The 17,853-nt window shown below is 46.7% G+C and overlaps 1 protein-coding gene across 1 annotated transcript in view; it reads left to right on the plus strand.

The window, feature by feature from the left end:
* MTHFD1 (methylenetetrahydrofolate dehydrogenase, cyclohydrolase and formyltetrahydrofolate synthetase 1) overlaps nt 1–17,853 on the plus strand; it is a 74,476-nt gene that overhangs the window by 1,390 nt on the left and 55,233 nt on the right. Inside the window, exons 2-8 of the mRNA XM_028742995.2 lie at nt 8,441–8,525; nt 9,495–9,554; nt 10,750–10,803; nt 11,446–11,582; nt 12,752–12,852; nt 13,818–13,954; nt 14,709–14,820. Coding sequence (XP_028598828.2) covers nt 8,441–8,525; nt 9,495–9,554; nt 10,750–10,803; nt 11,446–11,582; nt 12,752–12,852; nt 13,818–13,954; nt 14,709–14,820 — 686 coding nt within the window. The remainder of the gene's footprint in view (nt 1–8,440; nt 8,526–9,494; nt 9,555–10,749; nt 10,804–11,445; nt 11,583–12,751; nt 12,853–13,817; nt 13,955–14,708; nt 14,821–17,853) is intronic.

Raw genomic sequence — 17,853 nt, forward strand, 5'->3', positions numbered from 1 at the left:
ACCTTAAAAGCGTACGGATAACTGCAATTAAAGCAGCACGGCACCAGCCCTTTCTTTAAAAGCAGTCTGTTCCCAGCAGCCCGTTGGAACGTGAAGGTGGGAGGGCAGCAAGGAGGGAGCGAGTCGAGCTTCTCGAGGGAGGGAGTTTGGGAGCTGCCACCACCGAGAAGGCCCCGTCCTGCAACCCCCACCAAGAATGCCCATGAGGGTGGTGGGACGGAGATAATAGATCAAAGCCAGCATTTTGAACGATGCCCAGATATAGATTGGTACCTGGTGGAGCTGTCGTACAAAGGGAGCCATTATGCTCCCTGGAGCCTTTGGGGAGCCATGCCTCAGTGCTGTGCAAGGAGGAAGGCAAAAGTGGCCAGAGCAGCGAATGCTGCCTTTCTACAGCAGGAGAGCTGCATGTGCTCCTTCACCCGGTCTCTGTTCTCCATCTACACAAAAAAGAAGTACAGTGGACACTTGGGTTGCGAATGTGATCTGAACCCGTGTCTGCGCATGTGCGATTTAGCGCTTCTGCGCATGCGCGAGTGCTGAAACTCGGAAGTAACCCATTCTGCTACTTCCGGGTTCGGCACAGTACACAACCCAAAAACGCGCAACCTGAAGCGTCTGTAACCCGGGGTATTACTGTATTATCAGACTTGGAGAGGACACATTGCAGCCTGGCAGAAATACTGGGAGAGGACCAGGGAGGAGGGCTGTGGCCTGCAGAGATTTCCAAGGGAATTGTCTCCTGTCTCCCTTTATTGCTCTGCTGGCTTAATATTAACCCAGCGGCTGGTCCGTGACTGATTAACATTTGATTCCTTGATCCTGAAATCATATGTGTGTGTCTTAAACTATGTCCTCTTTTGAAACCTTTGCTTTTAATGCTCACTTTTTTCCAGGGGCCTGGCTGAAGAAGCTGCTTTTAGTTTTATTCCTCTGTCATTGTACCTGCATGCTGCACAAAACAAAACAAAACAAAACCTCACCTGTTAGATTTCTGCCTGTGCCCAGGAGGCTTGTTAGACCTCTTTGCAGCATGAGGAGCAGAAGCTGCCTCCCTTGTTCCGTCCGTGTGAGGTTTTCTGCTTCTGCAAAAGACTGCTCCCTTCCTCTCCTCCCCCCAAGCTGCCCCAGAGGGTTGGGGAAAGTCTTGAAATCTTTGTGCTGTTGAAATGATGGGGTCAGTGTTATATTGGATTCCACCATGAGTGTTGCCATCGTCCTGCAGCCTCTTTTCTGAAGCTCATCACTACCCTTGCATGCTGCAGTGCATTGGAGCTGAAAATTATGCAAACCGTGGGATGCTGTCTTCAGTCCAAGCCAGCATGAGCAGTGGTCAGGGACGATGGGAACTATAGTCCAGCAACATCTGCAAGGCCACAGGTTCCCAGTCCTTTATATATGTGCTCAGCTCCCATCATCCCTGACCATTGGCAATTTATTGATTTGTGAATTGGACATATACGTCCCTAGGCAATTTGCAGGCAGGGAGCTGTAGTTTAGTTTTAGGGTGCTGGGAATTATAGTTCTGGGAGAGGTAAACTACAGTTCCCATGATTATTATGGGGCAAGTCATTGGCTTTAAATGTATAGCGCGTATGCAACCAGAGATGATGGCTGAGAGATGTGGACTGCTTTAATTTAGTGGGGTTGCTTTCATTACTGCCGCTGAATCCATACGGGTTGACCTTCATATGTCAATTTTGCATGGGAAGCGGATAATTGGCATCTGATCCAGCGGCCTTTCCCTTCTCCCCCCCCCTCCCCCAGCTCACCACCCAATTGCACAATTTTAACACAGCGCTGGAAGTGGAAAGACAAGGGAGCCAGCAAAGCGAACAGCTTCAGCCAAGAGCACTGCACTACAGGATCTGGGCCTGCATGAAATTTAACCAGGGAGCCTTTGTAGTTTCATCTGGTTGTACTTGCAAGCCTGTGGAATGCCTTAGCCCTTCATTTGTGAGGTTTGTGTATTTCTGCAGCAACGTATGCCCTTTCCCCCTTTTCTGGTTCTTGGAACGCTCACATGAATGTGTCTTCCAAGCGATTTCCAATGTGAATCTGTTCTTAGCATGGGTGGGGAACCACAAGAAGTCCACAAGAAGTTCCCGTACTCCAGCTCTCTCAATCTCCATCTATTGGCCATGGGACTGATGTGAGAGTTGAGCCCGACAACATCTGGAAGGCCACAGGCCAGGCTTCCTCAACCTATGGCCCGCCAGATGTTTTTGGCCTACAACTCCCATGATCCCTAGCTAGCAGGACCAGTGGTCAGGGATGCTGGGAATTGTAGTCTCAAAACATCTGGCGGGCCGAGTTTGAGGAAGCCTGCCATAGGCTCCCCATCTGATTTATAATAAGCACCGTGTCTTCTTGGTGGCGTTGATTTACTGGGGCATCAGCTTTTGTGAATTGGAGCCTAGACTTCATCCGATATGTAAAGTGGACATTAGTTCATGGAAGTTGATGCTGAAATACGGTTGCTAGTCTTTCAGCTGCCCCTAGATTCTCTATTTTTAAAAAAAGTTTAAATTGAATTTTCAATTTTGCAAACAAAACAGACATTTTACATACCATTAAATATCCAGCAAGGACTTCCCTCCCTCTCCTTCCTTGGTTAACGGTGACACAGAGCGTTCATGACGTCAGAATATTCTTCACAACTGTGAGCAGGGCAGTGGGGTAGGGGTAAGTGAAGACAAGCGACAACAATTAACTACAACGTTCTTCACCGCTCTTGTTCAGGCTGCACAGGAAAAGCGTTTGGGTTCCTGAAATCCATTCTGATTGTGCAGATAAAATATAACGGATAGAATTCTTCAGGATGTGTTACTAGTTTGTGAACACAGTCCAGATCCAAGGATCCCTAGGCTTGCACCTCCAGATTTTGGAGGTATCAGGCGCTGTCCTAGCACCCGGCATCTGCACTTGGTCACAAGTGGCCAGTAGCTAGGTGCAAAATGTGAATTTCGAAAACTGCCTCCAGATGTTCTGGACTACAACTCCTGGCTGGCACTGATGGGAATTGCAGTCCCAAACATTTTGAGGACACCAAGTTGATGAAGTCTGTAGAAGCGTGAAACCAAGAAGTAAATGTTGCAGCAAATGACCTTGCTACATTGATTGTGCCACAATAAATCTGTATGTCTTTTTCAGTTGCCACAAAGTTATTTAATATATAGATATACAGTGGTACCTCGGGTTACATACGCTTCAGGTTACAAACTCTGCTAACCCAGAAATATTATCTCGGGTTAAGAACTTTGCTTCAGGATGAGAACAGAAATTGCACGGCGGCAGCAGGAGGCCTCATTAGCTAAAGTGGTGTCTCAGGTTAAGAACAGTTTCAGGTTAAGAACGGACCTCCAGAACAAATTAAGTACGTAACCAGAGGTACCACTGTACATTGCTGTAGGGATGCGGGTGACGCTGTGGGTTAAACCACCACTTGGGCTTGCCGATCAAAAGGTTGGCGGTTCAAATCCCCGCGACGGGGTGAGCTCCCATTGTTCAATCCCAGCTCCTGCCAACCCAGCAGTTTGAAAGCATGCCAGTGCAAGTAGATAAATAGGTACCACTCCGGCGGGAAGGTAAACGGCGTTTCCGTGCGCTGCTCTGGTTTCGCCAGAAGCAGCTTAGTCATGCTGGCCACATGACCCAGAAAAACTGTTTGCAGAAGCGGACAAACGCCGGCTCCCTCGGCCTCTAAAGCGAGATGAGCGCTGCAACCCCAGAGTCATTCACAACTGGACTTGATTGTCAGGGGTCCCTTGACCTTTATACATTGCTGTATCTGATTGCACGTTATCTTGCTGAGATGCGGGACAGACCAAAGAAAGTACTTTGCTCCCACCGTTTTTTGTTTACTATCACATTTACATCCTTCCTTTTCTCTGGGTGGTGTGCATTGTGGCCCCTCTCCATTTTACCCTCACAACAACCCTGTGAGGCAGGTTAGGCTGAGAGGCTGTGACAGAACCATGGGTGAGCATCATGTACTGAGGGCCACCAACTTGGATGTCTTTAAAGAGAATCAGACACGATGGCTATGTTCCTGTACAAAATCTAACCTTCATATTTGTAGCCCCACCCACTTTTGCCCCTGTCCCCGCCCACCTCAGAAGGTTGGACCTCAGAAGGTTGCTAAGACATAAATGCGGCCCTCACAAGAACCAAAGTTTCCCACGCATGTATTAGGGCAAAATATGAAGAAAAATAGGCTTTATTTATTTGGGACAAGGTAGGGGCACCTGTAATCTCTTGTACTGGGACTTCTGCCGTCGCCTCCTGCCCCTAGCATGGCAGCCGAGGGAGATATTTGAGTGGGTTTTGGTGAAATATTAACTAGCTGACATTTAGAACAGATTGTCCTTTATGGCTCATCACGGAATCTGCCAACTCTAAAAATTGTGAAACAAAAGTTAGCTGGGGAGGTGCTAACCGCTGACAGATTCACATGTTATATTTTTGCTGATTCATAGAATTGTACAGTTGGAAGTGGTCCCTGAGGGTTATTTTAATTTATTTATTTATGGAATTTATATACCGCCCTATGCCTGGGGGGCCTCAGGGTAGTTCACAGAAGAAAATCAAGATATAAAACCGCAAAATACATAATAAAAATAAAAACAACAACCCAATAGCGCCCCCCCAAAAAAAACACATTTTAAAAGGGCATGTGATGTAAATCAGATCAACCAAAGGCATGGGTTAAAAGAACGTTTTTGCCTGGTGCCTAAAGGTGTATAATGAAGGTGCCAGGTGAATGTCCTTTGGGAGAGTCCAACACTCCCATCCAGGAATCTCAACTAGATCATCCATGGCAGATGGCCACCCAACCTCTGCTTAAAAACCCCCAAGGAAGGAGAGTCCACAACCTCCCAAGGGAGATTTTGCAGGCAAAGGACAAAGTATGATCTTAAGAGACAACTCCAGATCTGAACAGGCCCTGGGGGAAGTCTCTGCTGATGGAGAAGGGCTGTAGCTCTTTTGTGGAACATGCAGAAGTGCTCAGGTTACCTTGCATGCAGAAGTGCTCAGGTTCAATCCCTGGTATCTCCAGGTATAGCTGGGAGAGAACTCTGCCTGAAATCCCAAGGAGCTGCTGCCAGCCAGTGTAGACACAACTGCGCTAGCTGGACCAATGGTCTCACTTGGTATAATAATAATATAATAAATTTTTATTTATACCCCGCCCTCTCCGGCCAGAGCCGGGCTCAGGGCTGCTAACACCAGTAAAATTACAATAAAAACATAAGGTGGGGGGGGGGGGGGACAAACCAATTTTAGAATACAGGTTAAAATACAATTTAAAATGCAGCCTCATTTTAATAGTAGCCCATGTATCAAAACCATAAGGGGAGGGAAACATAAGGGTCAGACCGAGACCAAACCAAAGGCCAGGCAGAACAGCTTTGTCTTGCAGGCCTTGCAGAAAGACGTCAAGTCCCGCAGGGCCCAAGTCTCTTGTGACAGAGCGTTCCACCAAGTCGGGGCCAGTACTGAAAAGGCCCTGGCCCTAGTTAAGAGACCATCCTTTGTCAGTGGTCCCTGGTGGTGGCAATCTTTTAGGTGGTGCTGGCAGCTGGCTCTAGCCACCCTTTTAATTTCCCACAATGCCCCAGATCGGGGTTATTATGGGATATTTAAAGGGTGGCAAGATCCACCCATCTGGTGCTTTTTAGAGTGCTGGACTAGCAAAGAAATTAAGGGTGGGGATTGGGTGTGAATCTGCGGTGGTTCTCCTAATCTGCCCAGCGATGCCAAATGTTGGTGCCAGGTCTGCGTAGCACACTGGTTTCCTCCAGGTAGAAGTAATAATTTGCTTAGGTGTGAGTATTAACTTCTTTGCAGCCAGAACCAGATTTTTATCCAAAAGAAGAAGAAGAAGAAAGCAAGTATCAAACACATGCCTAGAATCTAGCCCCCACCCCCCACCCCATTCCTGGAAATTGCTGGTGGACTTATGATCCATTCTCTTAATTCTGGGTTCTGCAGATTTTCCCTTGTGCATTTTTACAAGTGCATTGTCAAAACCTACATAATGAATAAATGGGCTATGTCAGCCTGTGCTGACCTGCTGCTCTCCAGATGTCAAAACTAGTTCCTAACATCTGGAGGGTGCCAGGATGGGCAAAGTAAGAAGCGGAAAGCTATAAAATCAAAGCAAAACACTTTTAAACAGAGGTCAGTAGTTGAAGATCTGCATACTTTGTCAAATATTACGAATATCAACAGGCTGAAAATGGGACTTACGCTCTTTAATTAAAACCTTTTTTTATTTACAAAAGCAGTTTCTGTTGCCTGCAGCTGCACCCTGTGCTCAGTAGATGGCATTGCAATGCGAGTATTATTATTTCTGCAAACCGGCGTGGTGCAGTGCGCCTCAAGAGTGACTGTAATAGCAACCGGCGGATCCTTTTGATTTTGTTTTCACTGGGGTTGTTATTTTTAAATCTTATTATTTTTCAATGCACAATGAATGTGCCTGACTTAATCTTTTTAGCTTGTGCCTGAACAGCGGTTGGAGACCAGCTATATCATGAACAAGAAACAGCGACTTATCCATGAGATCCTACGTATAGTACAGATGAGAATGAATTGTGGATTCTTTGTGTTGGCGCAGCTCATTGTGTTTGCTTTTCTGTTCCTAAATCGGGTGGCGTGAGAGCCAGCATGGTCTAATTTGAGAGCCAGTGTAGTATTTTGGTTAGGGTGTCTGACTAGGAACCGGGGAGAGACCAGGGTTCGAATCTCCACTTGGCCATGAAGCTCTCGGGGTGGTCTTGGGCCCGTCACTGCTTCTCAGCCTGACCTACCTCACAGGGTTGCTGTGGGAATTACATGAGGGGGAGAACCATGTGCGCCACCCTGAGCTCCTTGGAGAAAAAGGCGGGATGCAATCAGTAATAATAATAATTATTTATACCCCGCCCATCTGGCTGAGTTTCCCCAGCCACTCTGGGTGGCTTCCAATCAAGTGTTAAAAACAACACAGCATTAAATATCAAAAACTTCCCTAAACAGGGCTGCCTTCACATGTCTTTTAAAGATAGGATAGCTGCTTATTTCCTTCACATCTGAAGGGAGGGTGTTCCACAGGGCGGGCGCCACCACCGAGAAGGCCCTCTGCCTGGTTCCCTGTAGCCTCACTTCTCGCAATGAGGGAACCGCCAGAAGGCCCTTGGCGCTGGATCTCAGTGTCCGGGCAGAACGATGGGGGTGGAGACGCTCCTTCAGGTATACAGGACTGAGGCCGTTTAGGGCTTTCAAGGTCAGCACCAACACTTTGAATTGTGCTCGGAAACATATTGGGAGCCGATGCAGAGTAACAAATGACGTGTTTACACAGATGTTTCCTGTGAAAATGCATGGATTTCCTTGCTGCCTCTTGAAAACTGCTTTACAGTGGTACCTCAGGTTAAGAACTTAATTCATTCTGGAGATCCGTTCTTAACCTGAAACTGTTCTTAACCTGAGGTACCACTTTAGCTAATGGGGCCTCCCTCTGCGCTGCTGCCATGCGATTTCTGTTCTCACCCTGAAGCAAAGTTCTTAACCCGAGGTACTATTTCTGTAGCAGAGTCTGTAACCTGAAGTGCCTGTAACCCGAGGTACCACTGACTCTGTGATTGGACCTTGGCGTCTTGGACTCCATAGCTCAGTGAGAGCATCTTCTTTGCATGCAGAAGGTGGCGGGTTCAGCCCCCAGCCTCTCCCCAGAGAGCTGCTGCCAGTCAGTGTGGACAGTACAATGGTATCTCGGGTTACATATGCTTCAGGTTACATACGCTTCAGGTTACAGACTCCACTAACCCAGAAATATTACCTCAGGTTAAGAACTTTACCTCAGGATGAGAACAGAAATCGGGCTCCGGCAACACGGCAGCAGCAGAAGGCCCCATTAGCTAAAGTGGTGCTTCAGGTTAAGAACAGTTTCAGGTTAAGAACAGACCTCCAGAACGAATTAAGTTCTTAACCCGAGGTACCACTGTACTGAGCTAGGTGGACCAAAGGTCTTATTCGGTATAAAGCATCTCCCTGGGTTCTTACAGTTTTGCTTTGTCACAATTTCTCTCTCCGCCTTCATGCATTATGGCAGTGTTCCCCAACCTGGTGCCTCCCAGGACTACATCTCCCATCACCCTGACCATTGGCCAGGCTGGCTTGGGCTGATGGGAGTTGTAGTCCACAACATCATGGAGGGCGCCAAGTAGGGGAAGTTTCCTCTATGGGCAGAGGTAGCAAAGAAGTAGTCAGGAGTACCCAATTTCTCACTTCCGCGATGAATAACATGGGAACATAGGTTCCAAGATTAAGTCTTCCAGAAAGTTCCAAGTTGGTTTGAACCCTGGCACATCTGTTTGGAACTCTCCTCCTCCTAGTTTTTCCTGCTGCTGGATTTGTGACTTTCTTTTCTCCCTCCGATCTCTTCCTTTTCTAGGCAAGTGAGGCAGAGACTCAAGAGCCAAGTGGCAGAAATGAAGGAGAGAGTCCCAGGCTTCAGACCAGGCCTTGCAATTCTACAGGTTAGCGGCTATATCTACAATTTTGAGATTTGTTTTCATCTAAAGCAGATGCTCACAGGGTCAGACGTTACAGCATCCTTCACCCACTTGGATGTCCTCCAGATATTTTGGACAGAATTTCACGCAAAAACAGTTTTTCTGTACAGTGGTACCTCGGGTTACAGATGCTTCAGGTTACATACGCTTCAGGTTACAGACTCGGCTAACCCAGAAATAGTACCTCTGGCTAAGAACTTTGCTTCAGGATGAGAACAGAAATCGCGCAGCAGCGGCAGCGGGAGGCCCCATTAGCCAAAGTGGTACCTCAGGTTAAGAACAGTTTCAGGTTAAGAACGGACCTCCAGAACGAATTAAGTACGTAACCAGAGGTACCACTGTACATTACTGTAGGGATGCGGTTCTTAACCCGAGGTACCACTCTATTATATATATATCAAAATCTGAAACTTTGGCATTGGCCTGTCTCGAACGGTGTGGTCTGTGGCCACTTTGTGTCTTGAAATACCGCTTATTATCTGCGAATCAGTTTTTGGGAGGAGGAAATTAAAATTTACAGGGGGTGAGGAAAGGCTTAACCCTTTCCCCCATTTGCTACTGCCCATTCTCCCAGTTGGAATTTCAGTGACCGAAGCGGAACGTACCGAAACAGACGGTTCTTGTGTAACGTGGGATTTGGTATGGAGGCCTATTGTTGGAGGTTGGGGTTGCCCCAAACTGGGCGGTCTGCTAATTTTGTGTGAGGTTCCTGCCTCCATACCATTACACGCCTTAAAGGAGGGTCTTATTATCCTCTGGATGAGCTTGGGGGGGGGGGGAGAGGAGACACCCTGTTGGTGGTTGCATAAGTGGGGGGGACGAGAAACTTTTCTTTCATTGACTTCCTTGAGCTAAGTTATCTTAGGAACCGAACCAAAAATAAATAAATTGCCTTCTATTTGTGATTTTTTCCCCCTCTTCCTCCTTCTAAAGGTTGGTGATCGGGATGATTCAAATCTCTACATTAGCATGAAACTCAAGGCTGCTGCTGAGGTAATATTACCCACGCACCCAAATAGCGTAGGGTTCTCTGGAGTGTTACATTCCCCCTTTTCACTTTGGTGTTAATAATAATAACCCTATCATAGAGCAATAACCCTATCACAGAGCAATTTTCTAGCCTCGCCTGTAGGAACATTGCTAATAATAATAATAATAACAATAATTTATTATTTATACCCTGCCCATCTGGCTGAGTTTCCCCAGCCACTCTGGGCGGCTCCCAATCAAGTGTTAAAAACAGTACAGCATTAAATATGAAAAACTTCCCTAAACAGGGCTGCCTTCAGATGTATTTTAAAGATAGGATAGCTGCTTATTTCCTTCACATTTGAGAAAGGTTGTGAGGCGCAGTGGGTATAGCCTGGTGGACCACGTCAGAACCCAGGAAACAGTGACTCGGGGAGAGCACCTGGGTGTTGCTTCAGCGCCATGTGTAGCCGTGGTAGTTCTGCACTCCTCTCGCCATTCCTGGCTGTGGCAGCGGCGCATGGAAAGGATGCAGCGGTCTAGGAGGAACGTTGTGATGGGCAACAGGATGGCCAGTCTGCATGTGGGGAGTGAGTTCGAAACATCAGAAGCTGCCATGTGCTGGGCCAGACCATTGCTCCATCCAGCTTAGTATTATCCTCACTGACTGGCAACAACGGCAGGTGCTCTTGTCACTGAGCTACATCTTTTCCCAGAACATTATGGTCTGCCACCGATCTGTGGTCGTTGCCCTGATGCCCAGCTGCTCCAAATAAGCGCCTCCACAGAAAGTCACAGTGAGAAAGAAAGAAAGACAAAATGTTCTGAATATTATTTCTCTTTATATCCCAAGACCAGGGAGAAGAGGGCAAAGTGGAGACATGCTGCTGCCACCGCACGCTGCCTTGTTGATGGTGGACAGCTAAACCACCTTCACATCACAGCGTGAGAAGACGGCGCATGTCTCCTGGTTGCCTTGGCAACGTGTTTTCCTGCCCAGTGGGCAAACACTTTCCCTCCCTGGAAAAGTTGCCCAGAGCAAGGTCCCTTTCTGTGCATGTGGCGGGGAGAAGAAGGGAGCCAAAGGTTTCGTCTCAGTTCTGCCATCTCTTTCCTGAGCCTTCCAGAATGAGAAAATTACTTGGCTGCTTTTCATCTAATCACATCGCAATTCATAGAGTCTAATGATTTCTATTTTGTTCTCTGTCTTATATTCCAGATCGGGATCAATGCCAACCACATCAAGCTGCCAAGCACTGCAACAGAAGCTGAGGTAACCCCATATTGCTTTACGAATCTCTCTGTGGTTTCTTCTGAAAGTGCCTCATCGATTCCTAAATCTGCTTCCTGAGATCTTTTTCAGTTGGAGGTCCCCGGGATTGAACCTGTGACCTTACTCTCATCTGCTATTGTGCTATGAAGCTTCATGTTGGGAGGTTCAGGAGAGAGAACGATTCTATAAGATACAAAATTAAAGTGTTGGAATGAACCATCTTATTGTCTAGATAGCTAATTTCCTGCTTTCATACAGAGGAGTTATTTATAAACTTCCTCAGGGATGGAAGTGAGACATCAGTGGATAATTCAGATATTTTAATGGACATAAGTGTGTTCATCCTCCTGTGACCCCTCCCAAAACGCCCCCCAACTATACACATGTACCACATGTAGGGGGAAAACAGAGAGAGAAGGTTCAAAACAGCTCAATGAGGACTAGCATGCTGGGTTAGCATGCTCAGTAGGCACAGAATGCTGACAGATGTGGGGAGCAGTGGGGAATAGAAGGAAGGGAGATAGAATGGCAGACTGGAACCCTGAATAGGAGAATGCTATGCTGCAACATTTTGTTGCAGAGCCTCACCTGTTTCTTTCTAATTCTCTCCCCCCCCCCCCATTCCTGCTTTTAAACAAACAGGTGCTGAGATGCATTCACAATCTGAACGACGACCCTGCTGTTCATGGGTTTATAGTACAATTGCCTTTGGATACCAACAAGCCCATCAACACGGAGAAAGTCACCAATTCTGTGGCACCTGAAAAGGATGTGGACGGGTAAGCTTGCGGAAGGGTCAAAGGTCTGCCGTAGAGCCTCTGACTTGTAGGCAAGGTCCCGGGTTCAATCCCTGGCAGTTTCCAGGGAAATAGGAATGTCCTCTGTCTGGAATCCCAGAGAGCTGCCTGGAGATGAGACTGAAGTGAGAAGGTTTACTTTCTTCTTTGGCGATCACTCGTAGCCGAGTAAGATTGTCTTCCATAATCACTGTTTTAAAAGTGAGTCTGTAAGTGACTGTGGAGGCCAGTTCTGGATCCACACGTCCTTCCACAGTGGGGACATAGGTTTCCGGGCAGGAGTTGATCACTGTGAGGGTTTGCCAAGCGTGCCTTCCTCCTAGCACGATTCTCCCTTTCGTCCTGAGTTCGAGTGTCTTCAAAGCCCATGACACCTTTGGGAAAGGCAGTTCTCCAATTGGAGTACCCGCAGACAAGTGTTTCCCAGTTCTCAGTGTTTATACTACAGTGGTACCTCGGGTTGCATACGCTTCAGGTTACAGACCCCGCTAACCCAGAAATAGTACCTCAGGTTAAGAACTTTGCTTCAGGGTGAGAACAGAAATTGTGCAGCGGCAGCGGGAGGCCCCATTAGCTAAAGTGGTACCTCAGGTTAAGAACAGTTTCAGATTAAGAACAGACCTCCGGCACAAATTAAGTTCTTAACCCGAGGTACCACTGTCCTTTTTTCCCCTTCAGATTTGCCTTGAGAGAGTCTTTGGACCTCTTTTGTTGACCACCAGCATTACGCTTTCCATTTTTAAGTTCGGAATAGAGTAGTTGCTTTGGAAGACGTTAAACAGGTATCTGCACAGCATGACCAGTCCAACGAAGTTGGTGTTGAAGAATCAATGCTTTGACACTGGTGATCTTTGCTTCTGAAGTGAGATCTTTGCTACTGGTGATGTTTGCTACTGAATTGAGAAGGTTTTGGGCCTTTATCATCACATGCATACCATATATGGCAAAGGGATTTCAGTCCAGAACCAGATGCTTGTACCTTCTGGAACAGAGAACATTTGCATCTCTCCCCCCCCCCCCCAATTCATTTATTTCCAGAGGAGGTTGCGCTTCAGTTTGCCCCAGACTTAGAACGAGGGAATAGAATTCCAGCCAGCTTTTTCCTTCCTCAGAGACCGCTGACCACTGCTGCTTTGTTCTCGCCTTTTCAGCTTGAGCAGTATTAACGCAGGGAAGCTCTCGCGTGGCGACCTCGGAGACTGTTTCATCCCCTGCACGCCGAAAGGATGCATGGAGCTCATCAGGCAGACAGGTAAGCAAAGAAAAACCATGCGGCCTCTTGCCTTGGTAAAGATGCTACTGTGAAAGAGGTCCAGGAAGAATTAAGGTCCTGGTGTGTTTTGCTATGCTAGCGACAAAATATTAAGGAAAAGGGCTAAAATGTACAAGAACTAATGAGTGCTCGAAATCATCAGGAAAGGAAAGGTATCTTCTACCACATGTGGTGGACTTGCAAAGAGGTAAAGGCTTTCTGGGAAATGGTATATAATGAGTTAAAGAAAATGTTTAAAAATACTTTTGTTTAAAAACCAGAAGCCTTTTTACTGGGTATAGTGGGTGAAGAGATACCGAGGGAAGATAAAAGACTCTATGTGTTCAACAACTGCGGCAAGAGTTATTTTAGCCCAAAAATGGAAATAACAAGAAGTACCAGCGAAAGAAGAGTGGCAGGTGAAGATGGTGGACTTCGCAGAACTGGTGAAGCTGATAGGAAAAATCCAAAACCAGCACAATCAAGTATCCCAAAGGGATTGTAGTAAATTTATACGATATCTGGAAGATTATTGTAAGCAATTAACGTCACTAGCAGGGCTGTTTGAAGACTTGTAATGAGAGATTTTCTGTCTTTCTATATTTATTTAAATTTTGAGCCATTCTGTAATGAGCGTAATTAGAATTGGAAAACATATAAATTGCAATGATATAAAGGTTGATTTTGAAAGCCGTGAGGCGGGAGGGAAGGAAGTCGATAGGCTCTAAAGAGCCAGGGTAATGATGATGTGAATGTATAATATTAAATGGAAAATAAATAAAAATTATATTTATAAAAAAGATTAGGAGAAAGATGCCACCCTGCCTGTGGGGAAGCAAAGTGGCTCAGCGGTGTAGCTTCTGCTTTTTTCATGCAGTGGAATCCCACAAGCCCTAGAGGCTGAAATACGTCATTACCACGGCTCGGAATTTAGGCAAAACTAAGTTGTGTGTTCTGTGTTTCAGGTGTTCAGGTGGCTGGGAAAAGAGCCGTGGTGATTGGTCGCAGCAAGATAGTTGGCGCTCCGATGCACGACCTCCTGCTCTGGAACCACGCGACTGTGACGACATGCCACTCCAAGACTGCGTCCCTGGCTGAGGAGGTAAGGCTGGGAGGCGGGCAGGGTATAAATAATAAATTATTATTATTATTATTATTATTATTATTATTATTATGGTGCTTGGAAGTACAAAGTTGCCTTGGTGATACTATCTTGTGTTGATTGCAGTAGTCATTGTATCAGCACCCTGTTCAATGTTTCCTTGTAGAAGTCAGCAGAGAGGATGCAGGGGACAAAGATAGGATTAGTTGGCTCTGCCCATCGTTGGCTCTAGCTCCACCTACTGTTGGCCTCCTGCATTACACCCTATTTTTTCTTCCTCTTCCTGTTCTTGTTCTTCTAAATTTATTTATAGCTCACTTTTCCCTGTGATGGGAACAGCTAAAACATGCGGGGGATTAAACAATATCCACACACACATGTATGTATACACAAATACACACCCACCCACCCATGCATAAAAATCTGTAACAGCTATACAGATAATTACAATAAAAATAGCGCAGCGCCAGACTGACTTCTCAAGTGGAGGGGAGTTCCAGAGTCTGGGAGCAGCCACCGAGAAGGCCCTCTCCTACGTCCCCATCAAGCATGGGGTCAAGAGGGAAGGGCCTTGCAGGCCAAATGGACTCTAGCCACCACTGGGTTCTTCCCCTCTCTTCTCCCTGCCTTTAAACATTTATTTTAAAATAGAGTATTCGCTTTAAAGGGGTGGGGTAGGAGAGAGACTGAGGAAGAGGGAAGGGTAGTGGAGCATGCCTGGTGAACCCTGGGTTGATGCAAGCTCTGTTTGCAGGTCAGCAAAGCGGATATCCTCGTGGTTGCTGCTGGCAAGGCAGAGATGGTGAAAGGAGATTGGATCAAACCCGGCGCGGTCGTGATTGACTGTGGAATCAACCACATACCAGGTAATTTTTTAAAAAAGCGTTGCACTGTGCGAAATATGAGCAAGCCAGGGCTGAACTGATATTACCCTTGCTGGTACCTTTCCCGGGAAAATCAGAGGCTCACTATGTCAGGTTCCTATTGGAAGACCGGACAAACGCTAGAACATTAGCAGTGGCGAAGTTTTTAATCGGTGATTGTAAGAACCAATGATCCCTATCTTTAAGTCTGAACAAAATGCTTGTTTAACCTGGAGGTAGGCTGTCTGCATTGTGCAATGCTTTGTAACGATTTGTTGGGCCTCTGGACCGTAATAAAGATTGACTGTATAAAAACCTTACAAATTGATACTCATAAAACTATGCTACAGGGGAAAAAATTAAAAAGCGGTTTCTGGAAAACAAAAACATGAGAAGAGCCTGCAGGATCAGGCCAACAGTGGCCAGCCAGATGTCTGTGGGAAACCAGCAAGAGCGCTCTCCCCTCCTGTGGTTTCCAGCAACTGGTGTAGAGTTGGAAGGGACCCTGAGGATCATCCAGTCCAAACCCGTGAAGTGCAGGAATATGCATCTGTCCCTTACAGGGATCGAACCTGCAACCCTGGCATTATCTGCACCGCACTCTTACCGACTGAGCTATCCGCTACGGCCTCAAACTGTGGAGCCAGCACGCAGTAGCCGTTGAGAGCCTTATCCTCCGTGGAAATTGTCTAATCCTCCTTTAAAGAAATGCAATTTGGTGGTTATCGCTGCCTCTTACAGGAGCAAATTCCATATTTTTAAGTGCTATCATGATAGCCTCTTACTCACCTTTTCTCTTAAAAGTCCCGAATGTTGCGACCTTCCCTCACAGCCCCTTGATTCGAATTTTTTTTTAAAAAATTCCTTCCAGTAGCACCTTAGAGACCAACTAAGTTTGTTATTGGTATGAGCTTTCGTGTGCATGCACACTTCTTCAGATACACTGAAACAGAAGTCACCAGACCCTTATATATAGTGAGAGGGTGGGGAGGGGTATTACTCAGAAGGGTGGTGGGAATGGGCAATTGGCCGATAGGTGTGGTAGACCTGTTGACGACTGTTAACGACTGCAATAGGTCTTACAGGAAAAAGCAAGGGGTGAGATGGCTAAAAAATTATCATGTATAAAATTATGGCTAAAAAATTATCATGTATAATGAGATAAGAATTCAATGTCTCTATTCAGACCAGGTCTCTCCATGGTTTTAAGTTTGTTAGTAAGTTGCAATTCAGCAACTTCTCTTTCCAGTCTACTTCTGAAATTCTTTTGTAATAAGACAGCTACTTTGAGATCTTGTATAGAATGTCCTGGGAGATCAAAATGTTCTCCTACTGGTTTCTTTGTCTTGTGAATCCTGATATCAGATTTATGTCGCATTTATCCTTTGGTGTAGGGTTTGGCCTGTTTGTCCAATATAGAGAGCTGAAGGGCACTGAAAACTCATACCAATAACAAACTTAGTTGGTCTTGGGATGCAGGTGGTGCTGTGGGTTAAACCACAGAGCCTAGGACTTGCCGATCAGAAGGTCGGTGGTTCGAATCCCCGCGACGGGGCGAGCTCCCGTTGTTTGGTCCCTGCTCCTGCCCACCTAGCAGTTCGAAAGCACATCAAAGTGCAAGTAGATAAATAGGTACTGCTCTGGCGGGAAGGTAAACGGCGTTTCCGTGCGCTGCTCTGGTTTGCCAGAAGCGGCTTAGTCATGCTGGCCACATGACCTGGAAGTTGTACGCTGGCTCCCTCGGCCAATAAAGCGAGATGAGTGCCGCAACCCCAGAGTCGGCCACGACTGGACCTAATGGTCAGGGGTCCCTTTAACTTTAAGGTGCTACTGGAAGGAATTCTTTTATTTTGTTTCAACCACGGCAGACCAACATGCCTACCTACCTGTAACTATCCCCTTGATTGTTTTGGTTTCCCTTTCCTGGACGTTTTTCCAACTCTGCAATATCCTTTCTGAGGTGAGGCAGCCAGAACCTCACACGGTATTCCAAACACAGTTGTGTAATGACATCAGGAGCTTTATTTTCCTTTCCTAATGCTCCCTAGTGTGGATTTCACCAGTTTTCACAGCTGCTACACTCTCAGAAAGCTGAGAAGTGACCGCTAAGCCTAGGAAAACTCCAACGTTAGCGCAGCTTGGGGGGCAAGAGACTTCCTCTGTTGGGGAGGAAGGAGAATGGAGCTGGGCAGGATCCTGGCAACCAGAAATTGGGAGATGGCATCCAAAGCCCGAAATCTTGCGCCCTCCCCCATCCCTCCCATAACAAAGCAGTTTCCATACTCCATTGGGTTGACAAGCGACTTCAGCAAGCCGTGATTGTCACCATGTTAAATAAAATTATGGAGTCATAGGAGTGCTTTTTTTATGGGAAAAAACCCCCACTTTCCATTAGATAATTGCAATAAATCACTTATAAAAACAGGCTTCATGGAAGCGCAGTTAAGTGGGAGGATAGCAACAGCCTGACAGGTGTGACTAATCCTCTTATTTAAGAACCTGAGAGTTAGATTCTTAAGGGGGAGCGAAATGCAGCAACGAAGTGTTTCGAAAGAAGCAATCTATGCCAGCCAGCCTCTGGTTCATTAATTGAGTTCTTAGAGCTGTCAACGAAGAGCAGGGCAGAAAAATCTTGGTCTCTGCATCCAAGTAGGGATAAGTGAGAGGCATAGTTTACGTCCGCCGTTTTGCATCACTTCGCAGGCCAGGTATCTAGAGAAAGGGCTGCCCCCTGCAAACTGGTCAGTGTACCTTCCAAACAAGGTGGGAGGAGCTTTTCCAGCATGGTTGCCCCATTGAGCAACCTTTTTGTGCTTGTGGGCAAGGGCGGAGGAATAACTGGGATGGAGCAATGGATTTGGCTCTCACTTGGCGCATTCCCTCCGTGCAAAATTCAGGGGTGCACCTGCTCCTTTCTCTATCCCCCCCCAAACTACCAAGGCAAACCGTCGCAGTCCAGGGACCTATCCCAGTGACACAAAGGCACTTGAGTGAAAGGTGGGTCCAGGGGGCTGTGCTGTGGGGCAGGCGGGGAAG

The sequence above is a fragment of the Podarcis muralis genome, chromosome 1 (genome assembly GCF_964188315.1).
Source record: "Podarcis muralis chromosome 1, rPodMur119.hap1.1, whole genome shotgun sequence".
NCBI lineage: Eukaryota > Metazoa > Chordata > Lepidosauria > Squamata > Lacertidae > Podarcis > Podarcis muralis.